General features: G+C 42.6%; 1 protein-coding gene across 1 annotated transcript in view; it reads left to right on the top strand.

Annotated features, from left to right (window-relative positions):
- Window positions 1-22,586, top strand: part of LOC122562438 (glutathione hydrolase light chain 1-like) — a 154,146-nt gene that overhangs the window by 14,061 nt on the left and 117,499 nt on the right. Inside the window, exon 2 of the mRNA XM_088000289.1 lies at window positions 16,499-16,629. Within this exon, the coding sequence (XP_087856415.1) occupies window positions 16,499-16,629 (131 nt within the window). The remainder of the gene's footprint in view (window positions 1-16,498; window positions 16,630-22,586) is intronic.

Raw genomic sequence — 22,586 nt, 5'->3', positions numbered from 1 at the left:
CTGTCCAGCAGCATCATCTGGAGGAGAATCTGATGAGGAACAAGAGGAAAGAGAAGCCAAAGATTTTGCAGCCGATCGGGAACTGAACCATGAGGCAAACAATGACTGGCTACTGAGAAGAAAACAGAAAAGATGTACTGCTAGACCAAAATGATCAAAGCTATTGCAATAATATAATGCAACATTAACAGAGATTCAAGATGGCAACCGTGAGTGGCAACTTTTTGCGACTAGTGCGCACAACAATATTTTTCACTTTATTTTGGGACATGCAACAATAAGTCTAATCTAATCCTGTGTGTTATAATTTAATCAAATTATCCAGTTTTTTTTCAGTTTTTCATTTTCTGAAGAAAGTAGATTCAATTTGTTAAAGGTACTGTTTCCATTCATTGTTAGTTAAAGACTAATTGTTTGTTCCCTTGAATTGTTATTTCTATTTGTTGGATTGTTTGGTCAGTGGTTGGTTTAGGACTGTAACACAGAGCAGCATGAGTGAACAAGCGCAGCAGGCCAGGCAGCATCTGAGGAGCAGGAGAATTGACATTTTGAGCATGAGCCCTTCTCCAGGGCTTATGCCCTAAACATCGATTCTCCTGCTCCTTGGATGCTGCCTGGCCTGCTGCGCTTTTCCAGCACCACACTTATCAACTCTGGTCTTTAGCATCTGCAGTCCTCACTTTCTCCAAGCCTGAGTGAACAGACAGGCAAACATGAGAATAGCACCGGACTTGAATCATGGAGTTGTATTGACTTAAGATAAGGAAGAAGTCATTGGGAAAGGAATCAGTTTTTCAGGTTTTGACTCCAGCTGTCCTTTTAGGTTCCCAACTGTATACAAAGGTTGGAGATAGAGGGGGTGGTGGTGGTGGGTTGCTTTTCAGACTGGAGGCCTGTGACCAGTAGAGTTCCACAAGGATCGGTGCTGGGTCTGCTACTTTTCATCATTTTATATAAATGATTTGGATGTGAGCATAAGAGGTACAGTTAGTAAGTTTGCAGATGACACCAAAATTCGATGTATAGTGGACAGCGAAGAAGGTTATCTCAGAGTATAATAGGATATTGATCAGATGGGCCAATGGGCTGAGGAGAGGCAGATGGAGTTTAATTTAGATGGAAAAACAAATTACAGCAGCACTTAATGGGAAGGTCCTGTGGAGGGTTGCTAAACAAAGAGCCCTTGGAGTGCAGGTTCATAGTTCCTTGAAAGTGGAGATGCACTTTCAAGTGAAGAAGACATTTGGTATGCTTTCCTTTATTGGTCAGAGTATTGAGTACAGGAGTTGGGAGGTCATGTTTCAGCTGTACAGGACATTGGTAAGGCCACTTTTGGAATACAGGTAGAAGATCCTTTATCCGAAATGCATGGGACCAACTATTTCTCAGAATTCAAAATTTTTCGGTTTTCAGAATGTGACAGTTTAATGGTGAAATTTTTAAAAATCTTACCGGAGAAGCAGACACACATTGGGTGTCGATTTGGGGGCGTTCACAGAGAAACCCCAGGTCTGTCGGTGCTTGGCCACCCCCCCCCCTCCATGTCGCATCTGAGTGACACATACTGAGGTATTGACTTGGGTTAACTGTTTGCTCACCAAACAATGTTGACTTGTTAATGAGAAAAAAACTTCACAAAAAAACTTTGATTTCAGAGTTTTTGGGTTTTGGATGCTTGGATAAAGGATCTTCTACCTGTACGGTGTGAAATTCTGGTCTCCTTCCTATTGGAAGGATGTTCTGAAACATGAAAGGAGTTCAAAAAAGATTATGGGGAGAGGCTAAATAGGCTGGGACTGTTTTCCCTGGAGCGTCGGAGGCTGAAGGATGACGTTATAGAGGTTTTTAAAATCATGAGGGGCATGGATAGGATAAATAGACAAGGTCTCTTCCCTAGGGTGAGGGAGTACAGAACGAGAAGTCATAGGTTTAAGGTGAGAAAAATTTAAAAGGGACCTAAGGGGCAACTCTTTCACGCAGAGGTTGGTGCGTGTATGGAATGAGTTGCCAGAGGAAGTGGTGGGCGCTGGTACAATTACAATATTTTGAAGGCATCTGGATAGGTATATAAATAGAACATAGAACATTCCATGCCCCCACCACTCTCTGGGTAAAGAACTTACCCCTGACATCTCCCCTATACCTTCCACCCTTCACTTTAAATTTATGTCCCCTTGTAACACTCTGTTGTACCCGGGGAAAAAGTTTCTGATTGTCTACTCTATCTATTCCCCTGATCATCTTATACACCTCTATCAAGTCACCCCTCATCCTTCTCCGTTCCAATGAGAAAAGGCCTAGCACACTCGACCTATCCTCGTACGACCTATTCTCCATTCCAGGCAACATCCTGGTAAATCTTCTCTGCACCCTCTCCAAAGCTTCCACATCTTTCCTAAAGTGAGGAAACCAGAACTGCACACAGTACTCCAAATGTGGCCTAACCAAAGTCCTGTACAGCTGCAACATCACTTCACGACTCAAATTCAATCCCTCTGCTAACGAACGCTCATACACCATAGGCCTTCTTACAAGTTCTATCCACCTGAGTGGCAACTTTTAAAGATCTATGAACATAGACCCCAAGATCCCTCTGCTCCTCCACCTTACTAAGAACCCTACCGTTAACCCTGTATTCCACATTCTTATTTGTCCTTCCAAAATGGACAACCTCACACTTGGCAGGGTTGAACTCCATCTGCCACTCCTCAGCCCAGCTCTGCATCATATCTAAGTCCCTTTGCAGCCGACAACAGCCCTCCTCACTATCCACAACTCCACCAATCTTTGTATCATCTGCAAATTTACTGACCCACCCTTCGACTCCCTCTTCCAAGTCATTAATAAAAATTACAAACAGCAGAGGACCCAGAACTGATCTCTGTGGAACTCCACTTGTAACTGGGCTCCAGGCTGAATATTTACCATCTACCACCACTCTCTGACTTCGACCGGTTAGCCAGTTTTCTATCCAACTGGCCAAATTTCCCTCTATCCCATGCCTCCTGACTTTCCGCATAAGCCTATCATGGGGAACCTTATCAAATGCCTTACTAAAATCCATGTATACTACATCCACTGCTCTACCCTCATCCACATGCTTGGTCACCTCCTCAAAGAATTCAATAAGACTTGTAAGACAAGACCTACCCTTCACAAATCCGTGCTGGCTGTCCCTAATCAAGTAGTGTCTTTCCAGATACTCATAAATCCTATCCCTCAGTACCCTTTCCATTACTTTGCCTACCACCGAAGTAAGACTAACTGGCCTGTAATTCCTGGGGTTATCCCTATTCCCTTTTTTGAACAGGGGCACAACATTCGCCACTCTCCAGGAAGGGTTTGTGAGATATGTGTCAAGTGCTGGCAGGTGGGACTAGATTAGGTTAGAATATCTTGTTGGCATGAACCGAAGGGTCTGTTTCCGAGCTGTACATCTCTATGATTCTTACTCTACATGCTTTTGTTGACCTGCAGGATAAATATTGGGAATACCAATTCACGGGTATTTCTTTCTTTCTTTTGAATTGTCCTAATGAGCGTAAGATGAACAAAATGTGCTTTTTTTCACCAATAACCCAGTGTTTTAATGCCTCTTAAATTAAACAAATGTATGGGCAATGCGAATATGTTGCACATAGTTGCTGCTATCTTTATGGATATGAGGTCAATGGAATTATTTTTTGTTTAAAAAAATTGGAGACCAAGTTGATGAACCAAGCCTACAACTTATAAAAATGTAAACAGCTCATAGAAAGATCAGGAATATCATTAAATACTGATTGAGTGTTGTTGTCAAGCATCAAGCAAGTACCTATCTCACAGGCAATGAGGAAGTATCCTTGAGATCTCTTGTATTGCACAACTGACCAATCAGAGGCCACTTCAACTCCCCTATAGGTAGATATGTACTCCCCCCTCCAAAACATTGGATGAGCATCTGACTCATTGATTTGGAGTTTTTCTATATCTGCTGGCAACCATTTTGCCTCCATTTTTCTGGTTAAGTTCCTGGTAGACTTTGAGTAACTCAATTTCTTGAATTCTCTGTCTAAACTCGAGTATTTACTGAAGTATAGCAAAGTCCAGTGACTTATTTTTATTACTGCAGAATGTGCCACAGTTATGTTCAAACCACATACTGTTGATGTTAGTCTCATTCCTCTGACTCTGTCCCTGAGTTTCTGAAATCATTAGAAGAAACATATCAGGAAGAAGCACCTCTGAAGCAAAAAAGATATCCGTGATGTCTCAATTTTTAGAAAAATTTGGGTATTTTGTTTCCATTCTTCTTGTGGTGCTGACACATTTAAGTCAAGTCTCGATATCAGTCCAGGCCCCACTGGAGTAGTCAGGCAAGATCTATCCTGATAAGGGATGTGGAGCTAATTTGATGAATTGATGAGCATCACACTACCCCTCTAGTTTCTGCTCTACCCCTCCTAGAATTAGAGAAGCCAGTATTGTGGAAGATGAAGTGCGTAGCACAGCTGGTGCAAGTGGGAACATAGAAATTAGATTAGATTACATTAGATGAGATTAGATTAGATTACATTACAGTGTGGAAACAGGCCCTTCGGCCCAACAAGTCCACACCGACCCGCCGAAGCGAAACCCACCCATACCCCTACATTTACCCCTTACCCAACACTACGGGCAATTTAGCATGGCCAATTCACCTGACCCTGCACATCTTTGGACTGTGGGAAGAAACCGGAGCACCCGGAGGAAACCCACGCAGACACGGGGAGAACGTGCAAACTCCACACAGTCAGTCGCCTGAGGCGGGAATTGAACCCGGGTCTCAGGCGCTGTGAGGCAGCAGTGCTAACCACTGTGCCACCGTGCCGCCCACATATCCTGTGACTGGGCACAACAGAGAGCTTGTAGAGTTTGTGGTGTCAAGGATTGGGTTGGGTGAGGGTGAGTGAGGAAGATATTAAGTCCATCAGTGAGAATGGTAGAGCATGAGCCTTGGTGGGAGGTGGGTGCAGTAGCAAAGATAGTTACTGTGAGGTACCGGCGAGAAGGTGAAAGCACTTGTGTTGGTGGATCATCTTCCCACATTCGTCCAGATGTCTGAGTGCTTCCACATAGATGGCAAACTGGGACCAGGCTGACCTACTCTGGTGTTGTGCTCTCCACTCTTGCTCCTTGTCCTCCATGATCATGTGAATGAGGAATGGGGCAAATTTCAGGAACTGCACTAGGCATCTCCATATTGACACTGCGTATGCAGGTGCACAACAGCCTTTTAACAATGGCACAGGTGCCAGGGATGCAAGCGGTGAGTTGCTTTGAGAATGGTGCATGGGGAAAATGGGGCTGCAATCAGGTGTGATTCTTGCAGTGAGGACTTGGTAAGAAGTTGAGAGAAAGTTTGCTTGAGCTGAAAATGTGTTGCTGGAAAAGTGCAGCAGGTCAGGCAGCATCCAAGGAGCAGGAGAATCGACGTTTCGGGCATGAGCCCTTCTTCAGGAATGACATGACGAAGGGCTCATGCCCGAAACATCGATTCTCCTGTCTTTGGATGCTGCCTGACCTGCTGAGCTTTTCCAGCAACACATTTTCAGCTCTGATCTCCAGCATCTGCAGACCTCACTTTCTCTGAGAAAGTTTGCTTGGCCTCATTGTAAGAATAATTTCATCAAATTCAACACGACTTGCATTGAGGGATAAATCTTACAATTTTATGCTTTTTCTAGTGCTCCCGATCACTGTTTGAATGTAAGGGAGTGATTGTCCCCAATTAAATAATTTCCAGTGACAAGCTTTTTGTAAGTAATTAAGTAGGTTTTGTTGTTCTCCCACAGTAGGATCAGTTTTCCAAGAGCTCAGGCCTCATTATGGAGGGATTTCCATTGGGTCAAATGTTTAATTTGTCTGAGCTCTGCTCTCAGCAGTGTGTGTAATGATAGTAAAACTAGTTTTTACTTACTGTTGATCTGTGGGATGGGATCAGTCTACATACCTGATTTGGAGTCACCCACTGTGACCAAAGGAAGTGGAAAGTTCCCCTTCTCTTGGTGGCACTTATACAAACCATTTTATGGGATTCCTCATATTAATGGCAGCTAAGGCCACTGTCTCCATTTGTTTCAGAGTTCTGTTGCCAGTATTTTAAGGGTCTGGCAGAGCTGAAAATACTGTGGGAGTAAGGCGCGTAATGACAAGCCGGGTTTGTTCCTCCTCATCTGAGCCATGCATTACCAGTTACTGATAAATTTCATCAGAGGAGGATGGGTCAGGAGTGGCAAAGAACCACCCTAGTGATGTTTTGTGTTGAGTGACCGGGGGCCCATTCCTTCTGGAGTGGGAAGGGGGCCAGTGGGCCTGCAGTTTTGGGAAAGGTTGGCAGGGGTTCCCATAGATGTTCCTTCCTTGTCTGACCTCTCACCTATCTCCTATGTTTGGTGCTTTCCCAAAAGTGCTGATTATGCTGTAATGGGCTGATAACTGGTTCTCTAGTAGCACTTTGTGTGTTTCCCAGTTATTATAGTTTTGACCTTTCCTATATTACAATTGTTCAGCACATTTGCATTGCTGCCCTAGCCTATCAATATTTTGGAGGAGATTGCAACGAAGGTTGATATTGATGTATGAACTTGCTTATCTCACCAAGATATACATGTTAATATCATGTCGTTAAATAAATCACACAACACCAGGTTATAGTTCAACAGGTTTATTTGGAACCATTGGCTGCTCCTTCATCAGGTGGCCATGAAGCAGGACCATGAAACATAGAATTTATTGCAAAAGATTGGTATCATGCAACTGAAATGATATTGAACAAACCTAGATTGGTGACATCGCAGCTCAGACAATGCACTAAAGGTGTGAGATTGGGATACAGACAGACTCCAATCAAACTGGTTCTATTTCCAAAGTGGAATTTACAAAATATTGCATGTATTGACTGTCTGCAGATTGTGCATTTTTGAGCAAAATAGAATGTATCTGCAAAAATAATTCTGCAAATACAAATTCACCCCATATGTGTGTGCATGTGCAAGAGAGAGTCAGTTAGTGTGAGAAAGTGTGTGTTTGCATGTGTGCATACTTAGTAAAGTGAGTGTGACAGGATATAAGCCTGTGAGAGGGCATAAGCGTGGGTGAATTTGGGGGGTGTGTGCATGAGGGTCTGCGTGAGTGCGATTGTGAGTGCAGTGGGATCACCTGTAGTTTAACATGAACCCAAGATCCCAGTTGAGGCTATCCTCATGGGTACTGAACTTGGCTATCAGCCTTTGCTGGGCCACATGCACTCACACTCTCACACACAGACTCACATTTATATGTAATCTTTGTACATGTATAAGTCCATGTAGATTCTGTAAATCCCTTTCATGCCAGATCTGTAGTTTCCTTGAGTTAATGCTTTCATTAAAACTCTTGTAAAAATTAGGATTTTTAATTAGTCCAATTTCCTGTAGATCGGTTCTCAGGTGGGCTTGAAGCTGGACCACGATGAGGGCTAAGATTTTACTGACTTGTGAAAATTCTGTGCCTTAGACAAAATGATGGTGGAATCCTGGATCTAAGAGTCCTGCCACGTTTCTGACCAGTCCTATTATTGATGGGTTGGAGAATGTCGGGGGTGGGATGTAATTCCGATAACAGACAATCTGAACTTTGTCCCAGCGCAAAGTTCAAACAGTTTTGTTTTTGCTGGAATGTGGTCCACTTTCCAGTGTTGTTCTGCTATACAGTTGTGTCCCTGTGCAACCTTGGGCTATGGGGAAATTGCTACAGGCATCACACTGTAGAAGATCATGCAAATGGACAACACGCTATACCCGCTCAGCAGGTTTGCGTTATGCTAACAGCGTCAACAATTCATTAATCACGTTATAGCCATTCTCACTGATGAAACACACGTTATAGAAGAACTACCTGCAATATTTAATCTTAAGTGGATCTAGTAGATAGAACTATCAAGCTGAAAAGATATTTGAACTCCTGCTCTTTAAATTTAAAATAAAACTTATGTAACCTAATGTTGAAAGCACAAATTAATATCAATAGGGCGGACGGTTAGCATTGTAATGCTATTACTGTTAGACTGCTTTCACAACTTATCATTATTACGGTGAGGAGGGGAAGAGGGATTGTAAATTCACCTCTTCATTAACATCTGCAAGAGCTTATGAAGGATTGGTTCCCTTTGTGAGAGAAGGAGCTCTTGAGGGAATTGAATTCACTTTTATATTAAAATGTAGCACATTGATAGTTAAGTCTCCAATGATACCGAGCTTTGTTATTTAATCTCAGCATGGCTCCTAAGGATGAATACTAGATATGTTGGCATGGGTAAGGGGTGGTGCAAGGATAAAGCATTGTGTGATGGAGGCACACAAGTTGGCATTAAATTCATATAGGGAGCATAGAAATGTGTGGAAGGTCAGGTGTTGGTATGAGTTGGCCATAGGTTGGCCCAGGGATTAAACAGTGCCATTGAGTGGGTGGGTAAACTGTTGGAATAAGTTGGTATCAGGTTGTAAATGTGGTAAAAGTGCATGAATAGGCATACATTGTTGCTGAATTGGCATGTGTGCTGTAAGTGGCCATGGAAGGTGGGAGATGTGGATTGGTAAACAATATGAAGGTTCATGGGAATGAGGGAGGTATGAATTCACATAGATGGGCATGACATGTTAGTGGGAAAGGTTGAGGAGCTGCCAGGAGTAAGGGCTGGTAGACCAGATCACTTTACTAACTGGGAACAAGTCCCAGAGGCCTTTTAAGCAGAATAAAAACCTGAGTATAAACTTCACAATGAATTAATTACAGGGATGCTTTGAGGCAGAGTTGGCTGTGAATGGAGTTCAGATTAGCTAAGGTCTTATAGAAGTTTATAAAATAATGAGGGTTTTCGATAAAGTTAATGGTAGTTGGCTTTTCCCGAGAATGGCACATTTCAAGATGAGAGGGCACATTTTTTGTTTCAATAATATTTTTATTGATAAAATTGCTTTTATAAAATTACAACAATAAACTAATGCCTACACTACTCTTACAAAGGTAAAGAACTATCTGCACTCATTTGAGATAAACAATTCAGTGAAAATAAATGAATAAATAAATAGAAAATGAATAAATAGATAACACCATTCACCGCAATGAAACAATAGCTCCCAACCTTTGAGAGCATTCAATATTACACCCATATTTTTTTGAAATTCTTGCTCATGGGGAGCACCCAGTCTGCTAAATCCAGCTATGCAAAAGCCCTAATTTAAAATGGCAGTTACGTCTGCATCTAAGTAAGCCAGAAAGAGCTGCCATGTTTTATAAAATGTTTCATATTTTGGTGCACCATATTTTGTAAGAAAGTTCAGGGGCAAGTGTTCAATAACTAACTTTTATGCCAACCCCCCAGAGGTTTTCAGACATCCACCACATCAGAATATTTTTCCTCACACACAAAGTGAGGGTATCAAAAAGCTTTTTTCCATGAGTGTCAAGAGCAGGTAAGTTGGATCAGCCCAGAAGAAGAGAGAATGGGTCCATCTTTACTTCGGTCCCCAAGACCACCTCTATCACTTCGGCCACAGCACTCCAGTATTTACAAAGACTGTGGTAGGACCACAGTGCGTAAGAATACCAGTATTTATTTAACACTTAGGGAAGCCTAAGGATCCAACTCAGTACTGCCCTCTTGACCTGTCCATCTTCCTTCCCACCTATCCGCCCTCCTCTCTGATCTATCACCCCCCCCCCCACCCCCACCCCACCTTGATCTGCCTATCACATTCCCAGCTACCTTCCTCCCCATCCCTAACCCCCTCCCAGTTATCTCAGCCCTACTGGCACACAAGCCTCATTCCTGATGAACACTTGACTCTCATCTCCAGTAGCTGCAGTCCTCACTTCCTCTTTGCAGCTTGAGGATGCTCCCACCTTAAATTTTGAAAGATGATCTGGGGCCAGGTGGGCCCTATGAAGAATCTTCAACAGCATGGCATGTGTCCTACTACAGATCATGATCTTTCTCACATATGCCCTCCCATGACTTGAAGATCTCAATTCCTAACTCCTTCTCCAAGACCTCATATAATCGCTCAATATCATCTGAGGAATCACCTCCCAGTAGACAATAGAGAGTAGTAACCGAGAGAGTGCGGTTGGCATGAAGCACCCTCTTCTCTGTGTTGGATCTGTAGGGGTTGGTCAAAAGCGTAGTTCTTTTTTGGATAAAGTTCCTCACCTGGGGAAAAAAAAAGAAAAAGATCTCTGCTAGATAACCCATACTTTCGGCTTATTTGGTCAAAGGACATCATGATCTCCCCATCATACAAGTCACCCAGACAGGAGACTCTCCTAGTTGCCCACAGTTTATACCCAGGGTCCATTATCCCTGGCCGGAATCCCAGCACACCAGCTATAGGGGTGAGACAAGAGGTTTTAGATATTATTGCCCTGACTCTGTCGCATTGCCCTTCGTGCTTTGACAGTATTAATAATGATTGGATTCCTACAGTATTCCACAACTGTTCTCATCTTATTCATAAACAACAGATCAGTTAGAGGGCACTTTGCCTGGGAGGCCTCGATATCCAACCATATTGACTTCGGGTCCTCACAAGTCCAGTCATTCTCAAAAGACAGGAGGGAGTTCAGTTGGTATCTCTTAACATAGAACATAGAACAATACAGCACAGAACAGGCCCTTCGGCCCACGATGTTGTGCCGAACATTTGTCCTAGCTTAAGCACCCATCCATGTACCTATCCAATTGCCGTTTAAAGGTCGCCAATGATTCTGACTCTGCCACTCCCACAGGCAGCGCATTCCATGCCCCCACCACTCTCTGGGTAAAGAACCTACCCCTGACATCCCCCGGTACCTTCCACTCTTCACCTTAAATTTACGTCCCCTTGTAACACTCTGTTGTACCCAGGGAAAAAGTTTCTGACTGTCTACTCTATCTATTCCCCTGATTATCTTATAAATGTCTATTAAGTCACCCCTCAGCCTTCGCCGTTCCAATGAGAAAAGGCCTAGCACTCTCAACCTATCCTCGTACGACCTATTCTCCATTCCAGGCAACATCCTGGTAAATCTTCTCTGCACCCTCTCCAAAGCTTCCACATCTTTCCTAAAGTGAGGCGTCCAGAACTGCACACAGTACTCCAAATGTGGCCTAACAAAGGTCCTGTACAGCTGCAACATCACTTCACGACTCTTGAATTCAATCCCTCTGCTCATGAACGCTCATACACCATAGGCCTTCTTACAAGCTCTATCCATCTGAGTGGCAACTTTCAAAGATCTATGAACATAGACCCCAAGATCCCTCTGCTCCTCCACCTTACTAAGAACCCTACCTTTAACCCTGTATTCCACATTCTTATTTGTCCTTCCAAAATGGACAACCTCACACTTGACAGGGTTGAACTCCATCTGCCACTCCTCAGCCCCGCTCTGCATCATATCTAAGTCTCTTTGCAGCCAACAACAGCCCTCCTCACTATCCACAACTCCACCAATCTTTGTATCATCTGCAAATTTACTGATCCACCCTTCGACTCCCTCTTCCAAGTCATTAATAAAAATTACAAACAGCAGAGGACCCAGAACTGATCCCTGCAGAACTCCACTTGTAACTGGGCTCCAGGCTGAATATTTACCATCTACCACTCTGACTTCGACTGGTTAGCCAGTTTTCTATCCAACTGGCCAAATTTCCCTCTATCCCATGCCTCCTGACTTTCCGCATAAGCCTATCATGGGGAACCTTATCAAATGTCTTACTAAAATCCAAGTACCCTCATCCACATGCTTGGTCACCTCCTCAAAGAATTCAATAAGACTTGTAAGGCAAGACCTACCCTTCACAAATCCGTGCTGGCTGTCCCTAATCAAGCAGTTTCTTTCCAGATACTCATAAATCCTATCCCTCAGTACCCTTTCCATTACTTTGCCTACCACCGAAGTAAGACTAACTGGCCTGTAATTCCCGGGGTTATCCCTATTCCCTTTTTGAACAGGGGCACAACATTCGCCACTCTCCAGTCCCCTGGTACCACCCCCGTTGACAGTGAAGACGAAAAGATCATTGCCAACGGCTCTGCAATTTCCTCTCTTGCTTCTCATGTAATCCTAGGATATATCCCGTCAGGCCTGGGGGACTTGTCTATCCTCAAGTTGTTCAAAATGCCCAACACATCTTCCTTCCTAACAAGTATCTCTTCTAGCTTACCAGTCCATTTCACACTCTCCTCTTCAACAATACGGTCCCTCTCATTTGTAAATATCTGGAAAGTCTGCTCCCAGCAACCCTTGGGCGTTGCAATTTGGTGAGCTTAATGAGGGGCTGTCTGAAGTGCTAAATAACAGAACTAAACCAGTCAGTAAGTCTCCGCAATGTTTTCTTGGGAAACATCAGAGGGAGCATTTGCATGGGATATAACAAATGAGGAAGGATATTCATTTTAATAAGGGCTATTGGACCTAACCAGGATATTGGAAGGGCCTCCCATCTTTGAAGGTCTTGTTTAATTTTGTCAGGAAAGTGAAAAAAATTAGCCTTAAATAACTGATCGAAGGTGGGAGTAACAAAAATACCAAAGTAGTGAAAACCAGCGCCCCCCCCCCCCATGACCATGTAAAATGAAACTGTGATTTATGCTCAATGTCTGGTATTTCCCTAAGAGCCCCCATGGGCATAGCCTCAGACTTTGCAAAATTTATCTTATCACGAAAAAAAAAGGCCAAATAAATTAATGCGTAGTGTTAAATGGATTACAGAAACTGCCAGGTTTGATAAGAAGACGAAAACATCATCCGCAAATAATGTGATCTTGTGTGCCTTTGATCCCACTTATGGGGCAGTTATATTAGGGTCCCTATGGATAGCATTTGCCAGTGGCTCAATCACCTACATTAAAAAGTAGAAGTAAGAGGGGACAACCTTGCCGACTGCCCCTACAAATACTGAAATGACTGAATCTTACATCATTGATGGGATCACTATACAGGACCCCTACCCACCTGATAAAGACCTCACCTAGACCAAACCGTTCCAGAGTGTAAAAAAGATAGGGTCATTTCACCCAGTCAAATGCCTTTTTCTACGTCTAAAGAGATCATTAATGTCTGAACTAATCGCTACTGACACGCTTGGATCATATTCAGTCATCTCCTAATAATGTTGGAGGATTTGTGGACCTTTAAAATCCATCTGGTCCTCCTTAATAGAGGACAATACCTTCTCTAATCTTAGCACAAGAGTCTTGGACAAAATTTTAAAGTCTGAATTTTGAAGGGAGATGGGCCTATATGAAGCACAGTCCTCCGGGCTCTTCCCTTTCTTGAGGATAAGAGAGATATTAGCCTCTCTCATGGATGGCGGGAGGCAGTCATGACTGTACAAGTAGTTTTTGATTAGATTAGATTACTTTACAGTGTGGAAACAGGCCCTTCGGCCCAACAAGTCCACACCGACCCGCCGAAGTGCAAACCACCCATACCCCTACATTTACCCCTTACCTAACAGTACGGACAATTTAGCATGGCCAATTCAATTGTAAATGTCCAGCATCGGCCCTGACAATATAGTTATACATTCTTTGTAGCGTTCACTAGGGAGACTATCGGGGCTGGGTGCCTTTCTGCTTTGGAGCTGATTTATTGCCTCCTGTATCCCTTGCACTGTTAAGGGGGCATTAAGGAGAGATGTCTGTTCAGAGGTCACACCTGGAAGGTCCAGGTCCTTAAAAAAAAGACTCCATCTTAGCCAATCTATCTTCACAACATTCTGACTGGCATAATTTGGAGTAAAATCTCCGAAACGCAGCATTGATCTTTCTAGAGTCACAAGTAGGAACCCCAGTGCCTTCTCTGTAATAGATTGGCGGGCATTCTTTTTCCTGGTGAGATATGCCAGGTATTTGCCTGGCTTATCACCATGCTCAAACGGCCTTTGTTTCGCAAAAGAGAAGTTCTCTCTTCGCTGTCCGAGTGAGCATGGAGTTCAAAGTCACCCGAAGAGCTGTGACTCACCGTAGTTTAGCCACCTATGGCCTATCAAACTATGCCATCTTGGCTGCTTTCAGCTGTGCCTCGAGTAGACACTGCTGCTCTCCTGACTGGCCGAGTAAGAGATAATTACTCTCCCTAGAATAGGCCTTAGCAATCTCCCAAAATATAGACTGGTTGCTAGCTCTACCCGAATTAATGACCAAGAACACTTTAAATTCATTCGAAAGTACTCAATAAACTTACTGTCCTTGAAAATAAAGGCATCCATTCACCAATGCTGTGAGCCTGTTCCATAGTCCTTAATCTTGACCTCCAAATATACTGCTGTGATATTTCCAATTGTACAGGAATACAAATGGCAATATTTCCAATTGTACAGGACATGACCAAATCCAGAAAAACCGAGAGGGCTAGGAAAGGATCAATCCTAGTATGACACTTGTGTGGGTTAGATAAAAGGGTAAAGTCCCTACCCGTAGGGTGGAGACATCTCTAAACATCCACCAACCCTAATTCCACACGTAAGTCAACCAGTTGTTTCGATTGCGGAGAGATTGTTCGGGGACCTTTGGGCATTCTATCCACCATGGGGTCCATGAGACTATTAAAATCTCCCCCTATGATAGCACATAGAGTTTCAAGAGCAATCAATTTGGCGTGTCCACCTGTCAGGAATTTAAGGGTGTATACCAGGGGACAATAGACATTTAGAATGCCATACTCTTCACCATGTATAAAGGCTTTACAAATTACAACCCACCCATACTCATCTTTAACGTGTTGAAACTTTATTGCTGGAACAGCACAGGAGGTCAGGCAGCATCCAGGGAACAGGAGATTCGACGTTTCGGGCACAGGCCCTTTAGAAGGGCCTGTGCCCGAAACGTCGAATCTCCTGTTCCCTGGATGCTGCCTGACCTCCTGTGCTGTTCCAGCAATAAAGTTTCAACTTTGATCTCCAGCATCTGCAGACCTCACTTTCTCCTCATCTTTAACGTGACCTAGTAACTTAAATGGGAGACTCTATTGAACAAGTGTAGCCATTCCCCTGCTCTTAGTCATAAAGGATAAAAAGAACACCTGATCAAACCCACCCTGCTGTAACTTTAGATGTTCCTTATCATCACAGTTGGTTACCTGCAAAAGGGTGATATCAACCATCTCTTTCCTGAGACTCGAGAGTACTTTTTTTTCTCTTGACTGGCAAGTGACTCCCCTTAATATCCCAGGTGCACCATTTAAAAAGAAATTAGCCATGTCCCTCTATAACAACCTTTGAATCCAGAGTGGAAGAACCCTACTTACAACACATTGAGTATTAATAAATAAAGACTCATGGAGCCTAGAAAATACACACACTAAAACTACATTAACAGAGCTTCCAAAAATTACATCTACTAAAAACCAACAAACTAAACCAAATACAAAGGACACTTGATGGAGAACTCTACCCCTGCCCACAGGGAGCGTTTACTCTACCCACACACACCTCCATAACTTCTCCTAGCTTGAGGTGTGCCCTAGACTCCAGCATAGGAGAAAAGAAAAACCGGTATTATGAAGAATACCTAACCCATCCGCAACCATGCATTAACTTCAATCAAAACTGGATAAAATCCCACAACGCATTCTGTAATAAGAGAGAGAAGTACACAAAAAAGTAGAAGAAAAACCATTATTGTCCATATCCTTTAAATCATCCAGTCTATTTTAAAGTGTCCAGAAAGTTTTTCGCTTTATCTGATGAATCAAATAAATGCACAGACCCATCATGGGTAAAACGGAATATCGCTGGGTATCTTGCAGAGTACTGAATACTAAGATCCCTCAGTCTCATCAGCTCATCAAAGGACATCCTTTTGTGAATCACACTGTAGAAAAGCCAGAGGAGGCCAAAGCTGTGGCCATGGACACGTCCAATGCTGCAGGGGAATGTCCTGCATGTTGCGATTTAGTCGATCCATTGCCTCTAGCCATCTTCCCTTGCTGGAGGAAAGGTATGTAGCAACTCTACTAATATTTAATTATCAATTTTCCCAAGATAGTTTAGGTGAGGAGGGTAAAAGCACCACTTTGCCTGAGTTGTGGTGCAGAGCTCAGCAAGGCAGCCCTGTTAGATCTCCCCCATCTTGGATCTCTCCCAGGGGGCACAGTTTTAAGGTGAGAGAAGAAAGATTTTAAAAAAGACATGGGGGGCAACTTTATTTTTTTACACAGAGTGGTTCATGACTTTCCAAAGGAAGTGGTGGATGTGGGTACTTTTCACAACGTTTAAAATGTATTTGGCTAAGTACATGAATAGGAAAGATTTGGAGGGATCTGGGCAAGGAGCAGGCAGGAGGATCAGTTTAGTTGAGATTATGTTTAGCATGCTCTGGTTTGTCCAAACGGTCTGATTCTATGTATGATTCTGATTCTAAGACTATCTAATTGATTGGCAAAACAAATGCAAGGGTCTGAATGGCCTCTTGTTATTCCTGTGTTTGGACATCTGACACTGATTTCATTACAGGGATATTCTGAGGCAGAATGCCTCAGCTGTGGATGCTGCCATTGCCAGTTTGCTCTGTATTGGACTCGTGAATGCACACAGCATGGGGATTGGGGGAGGCTTCTTCATGACCATTTACAACGCACAAACAGGTAGGTGCCATGTTGCTCCATTTGTATCTTTTACCTTCATCCTACCACTTCGTTAATTTGAGATTCTCCGTGCAACTCAGAGGAACAAACTATTGCAGACTGATCATTTGAAATGCTCCATGTAGTTGCCAACAGTTAACAAATGTAAATTAGGTGTTAGTCTAATTCTTTGCACGCTTGAAACTGTTCAGCAAGTGATGTCCAATCACTGAATAGCATCCAACATTAAACAACATGTTCTGAAGTTTGAAAGCATGGCTGGGTGTATATGTCAGTGCTGTCTATTCTGGACTGCTGCTGCTTGATATGATCTGCGTGAGATGTATAGCCTTCATTTACCTGTCTGTAAATATATCTGGCTTCTAGCAAATATAATTGTGCTGCACTGCCACTGCACTGTGATACTCTTAAGTATGTGTAATTCTCACTATCCTGTGAGATAATGTCTGTCAGTGATCATATCAAATCACATCATTTATTGCTGTGCTTCCCACACAATAGCTACACAAATAAATAAACTGATATGAAATATAATGTATTGGAAATATTCAATAGAGTTAACATTTTGACTTTGATCAGATGTTCAGAAAAAAACGTAGTTTTATCCTATCTACCCCTGTCCTTGCCTTCAGAACTTTGTACACCTCGATCAAAATTACCCTCACCCTTCCCTGCTCTTAAAAAAAACTAACCCCAGCCTTTATTGTCTTTCTTCCCAGCTGAATTGCTCCAGGCCAGACAACATCCCAGTAAATCACTATTACATTCTTGGTGGAATCTTGTATGTTTCAATAAGGTTTCCTCTCAATCTTTCAAATTCCAACTAATACAGGTCCAACTAACTTGGTCTAATGCTATCTGATGAATTCCTGATGAAGGGCTTATGCCTGAAACATCGATTCTCCTGCTCATTGGATGCCGCCTGACTTGCTGTGCTTTTCCACCACCACATACTCGACTAGTGTTATCATTGCTTGGAATGTTAATCTAGAGACTCAGGAATGTTCCAGGGACCTGATTCAAATCCCACCATGGAAGATGGTAGAATTTGAACACAATAAAAATCTGGAATTAAGAGTCAAAAGATGATCACTTATCCATTGTCAATTGTTAGGAAAAACCCACCTGGTTCACGAACATCCTTTAGAGTAGGAATCTGCCATCTCTACCTGATCTGGCCCACGTGTGACTCCAGACCAACAACAATGTGGTTGACTCTTAACTACCCTCTGGGCAATTAGGAATGGGAAATAAATGCTAGACTAGCTAACAATGCCCTCAACCTGTAAATGATGTTTTTAAAAATTCTCCTTGAAAAACTGTTGCTGCATACCTGGGATCAACTTAATAAATTTTCTGTGACAGGCTTCCAATGTAAGGTCGCATTATTAGATAATGTGACCAAAACTCTGCACAGTATTCAGGTTGTAGTTTAACTAATGCCTTTGTATAGCCTTAGTAAGGCTGTCCTATTTAAAAATCCATTCACTTTGAAATATATGCCATTCGATCATTTGTCTTCCCTATTATCCGCTGAATATGGATGCTAGCTTTTTGTGATTTATGCATGAAGACTCCTAAATACCTTTGTATTGTAACTTTCTGCAGTATTTCTCCATTTAAATAAAATTCCACTCCTCTGTTCTTCCTGCTAAGGTGCACAACCTCACATTTTACCATATTATAATCTATTAACAAGTTTTGCCCACTTGCTTCACCTGTCTATATTCCTTTGCATACTCTGTGTCATCCTCACTGCTTGCCTTTCCACCCAGTTTTGTGTCATCCACAAACTTGATGAGAATATATTTCCTTCACTAGTCCAAATTATTAATATATATTATAAATAATTGTGGCACTAGCACTCAACTGGTTACAAGTCATAATCCTTAAAAATTCCTCCTGTTATCCATCTCTCTATCTTCTATTAGTTAGCCAGTCCTTATTCCATGTTAATATACTACCGCAAACACCATGGGCTCTTATCTTATGTACCTAGACTTGTGTGATATTTGGGCAGCACAGTGATGAGCACCATTGCTTCACAATGCCAGGGACTCAGGTTCAACTCTAGCCCCAGGCACCTGTCTGTATGGAGTTTGCCTGTTCTCACCATGTCTGCACAGGTTTCCTCCAGGTGCTCCTGCTTCCTCCCACCGTCCAAAGATGTGCAGGTTAGGTGGATTGGCCATGCTAAATTGCCCATAGAGTCTAAGGATGTGTTAGCTAGGTGGATTAGCCATGGGTAATGCAGGTTTACAGGGATAGGGTAGGGTAGGGGATGGGTCTGGGTGGGATGCTCTTCGGAAGACTGGTGTGGACCAAATGCCCTGCTTCCATACTGTAGAGATTCTACAATTCTATATTACATCCACCGTTTCCCCTTTATCATGCTTACTACCTCCTCAAAGAATTCTAGTAGATTTGGCAGGCATGCTTTCCCCTTCATGAAGCTATTCTGACTCTGCTCTACAAGTCCCTGGTGAGACCACACTTGGAATATTGTGTCCAGTCCTGGTCGCCCTACTATAGGAAAGGTACAGAGAATTTGGAGAGGGTGCAAAGAAGGTTTACCAGGATGCTGCCTGGACTGAAGGGATTGCCTTATGAAGAAAGCTCGGACCTTTCTCTCTGGAGAGGAGGAGGAAGAGAGGAGACCTGATCGAGGTATACAAAATAATGAGAGGAATAGATAGAGCCAGAGACTTTTCCCCAGGGCAGAATTGACTGATACGAGGAGTATTAGTTTGAAGATATTAGGGGGAAGATATAAAGGGGACGTCACAGGTAAGTTCTTTACGCAGAGAGTTGTGAATGCATGGAATGCGTTGCCAGCGGTGATGGTGGAAGCGACTGCTGGACATACACAAGGATAGCAGTGAGTTGAGGGGTGCGTAGGTTAAGTTACTATATTTTACATTAAGATTAAACCTCAGCACAACATCATGGGCCAAAGGGCCTGTTCTGTGCTGTACTTTTCTATGTTCTATGTTCTTCAATAACGAGAGGGCATGCTCTCAAGGTGAGAGGTGGAAAGTTTAAGGGGGATGCATGCGACAAGTACTTCACACAGAGGGTGGTGGGCGTTTGTAACGCATTGCCAGCAGAGGTGGTAGAGGCAGGCACGATGGATTCATTTTAGATGCGTCTGGACAGGTGCATGAGTAGATGGGGAGCAGAGGGATACAGAGGGAATTGACTGACAGGTTTAGACAGTACATTTGGATCAGCTCAGGCTTGAAAGGGCCGAAAGGCCTGTTCCTGGGCTGTAAATTTTCTTTGTTCTCTTTGTTCTAAAACTTTTCTAAAACTCTTTACTACTTTGTTTGTTTCTTTTTAATTTTATGCCATCCTTAATTTCCCGAGTTAATTTATTAACTAATCTGGATCTCCTTCCTCAAATCCTCCTTCTTCTTTGGGATATACATATTGTTCATGAATTTTTTTTTTTAAATTTCAGCCTTTGCTCCTCAACTATCTTTGCTGTTCTGATAAATTAAAAAAAAAACCTCACTGTTTCCTCCTCAAAAAAACATGCGTACTGGAGATTTGAAACAAAAGCTGAAATTGCTGGTGAAACTCAAGCAAAGCTAATGTGTCGTGTCTGCTGGGTGAGAGGGGAAAAATTTAAAAGAGACTTAAGGTGTGGTGTGTGTATGGAATGAGCTGCTGGGGAGGTCTTTTTATTAGATTAGATTCCCTACAGTGTGGAAACAGAGGCTGGTACAATCACAACATTTAAAAGGCATCTGGATGAGTATATGAATAAGAATGGTTTAGAGGAATGGTCAAGTGTTGACAAATTGGACTAGATTAGTTTTGGATTCTATGATTCTATGATATCTAGTTGGTATGGATGAGTTGGACTGAAGGGTCTGTTTCTGTGCTGTACATCTCTATGACTATGACTTTTCACCTTTTGCGGTTAGTCTTTTCCGAGTCCAGTTCAGTTAAATATGTCCTCATTCCTTTGTAATTGCACTTAAGTTAGCACAGTTGCTTCTGACCTAAATTTATCCATCTCAAACTAAATACTAAATTCTCCCATGTTCGTTTACTGTTTCCTCAAAATCTTTTACTCTAAAATCATTTCATTACACCTGCTTCATTATACATTACTGGATCCAAAATAGCCTTAACCCTGGTTGGATCCATAACGTATCGTTCCCAGACACTCTGCCATATATACTCTATGAATTCTTCCGCATGGCTACCTCTGCCAATTTGATTTTCCCAGTCTACTCACATGATTTTTTTTTACATGTGCTGATTTATTCTGTCTTACAGTATGGCTACTTTCGGGGTATCTGTAGACTACTCCCAGTGTTGTCTTCCCCTCCTTATTTTGCGCCTCCATCCATATTGATTCTGCATCTTCTGCTCCAAGATCATTTCTTGCTATAATACTTATTCCATCTCACACTAGCAAAGCTGTTCCACAACCCTTTCCTTCCTGTCTGTATTTTTTTATAAATCACATTCCTCTCAATGTTTAGGTCCCAGCTTTAATCTCATTGTAACCATGTCTCCGTATTGGCTGTAAAACATATTCATTAAACTCTTTTTTTTTGCTATTAATTCATTATGCACATTTAGAACCATTCATTTTGTCTTTTAACATTTTGAGCCTATTAACTATTGATTTTCTATGCATCTATGCTCTCTCCTTTTCTGTTTCATTCTGGGTTTGTTATCCAAATAGCTGCCCAGTGATGCTGCCATATCTCTTGCTTTGTAAGTGTATGTTTCCCCACTCCAAGACCCCTCCCTCTGATTAGTTTAAAGCCATTATTATTCATTTTGCCAGTACACTGGTCTTAGCACAGGACAAGTGAAGGCCACTGGAATCATCCCTTTCTAGCCCAGTGCTAATGTCAGTGCCCCCTGAACTGAAACTAATTCCACCCACATTAATGTCTGTGCCATGTATTTAACTCCAGTTTATGCCAGTTTGCCCATTGTCCAGGTAAATCCAGAGATTATTAACTTGAATGTTCTTTTTAATTTTAACTTGCAAATATTCAAAATCCTGGAGCAGAACTTTCTCTTTAGTCCTATCAATGTTGCTGATATTAATATAAATGACAACAATTGGGTCTTATAGTTTCATAGTAATAGAAGCAGGAGTAGATCATTTGGCCCATCAAGCCTGCTCCACGATTCATTAAGATTATGGCCAATCTATCCAACATCTCAGCTCCTCCTACCTACATTATCTGCATTTTGAGCAAAAATAGAGTGTATCTGCAAATACAATTCTGCAAATGCAAATTCACCCCATAGACATATATATGTGTATGTGTGTGTGTGTTTGTGCGCATGTGAGGGGGAGAGCGAGAGGGTGTGAGTGTGTGGTTAGAGAATGGGTAGAGATCAAAAGGGAATTTACACATGGATACGGGGTGCGGGTGGGGGGCAGGCACAGATGCTAAATGAATACTTTGCATCTGTGTTTACAAAAGAAGGGAATGCTGCCCAGGCCAGTGTGACAGAGATAGAAACTTTGTCACTTGAAGGGTTTGTCACAAAACTCGCCCCTTTTTTTTCTCTAAAAGCTGTTCCTTGGCTCAAGGAGATTCTGTCCTTGATGTTTTTCAGGAGAAAGTGAGGACTGCAGATGCTGGAGTACCAGAGTTGAAAAATGTGGTGCTGGAAAAACACAGCAGGCTTATGCCCGAAACGTCAATTCTCCTGCTCTCGGATGCTGCCTGGCTTGATGTTTTTCAAGCAAGCAATAAACCGGGCCGGACTCTGATCAGTTTGGTTTAGTACAGAGAAGAGAAGGATTTTGAGAGGCCTTTTCTTTATATGTGAACAGATGAGACTTCAGGCCAAAGTGGTCATGCTTTAGAAGTGACCTGTATAAAGAGACCTGTCTAACTAGCTGTGCTGAGCAATTTTGAACTGGGAAGCTCAACAGGGAGCTGTGTGGAAACTCTCTTTTCTGCTCTTCCAAT

This window comes from Chiloscyllium plagiosum, unplaced genomic scaffold, assembly GCF_037043375.1.
Source record: "Chiloscyllium plagiosum isolate Xiang-an unplaced genomic scaffold, Cpla_swu_hap1 HiC_scaffold_24, whole genome shotgun sequence".
Lineage (NCBI taxonomy): Eukaryota > Metazoa > Chordata > Chondrichthyes > Orectolobiformes > Hemiscylliidae > Chiloscyllium > Chiloscyllium plagiosum.
The sequence above is the reverse complement of the archived record's forward strand: the minus strand, read 5'-3'. Positions and strand labels throughout refer to the sequence as shown.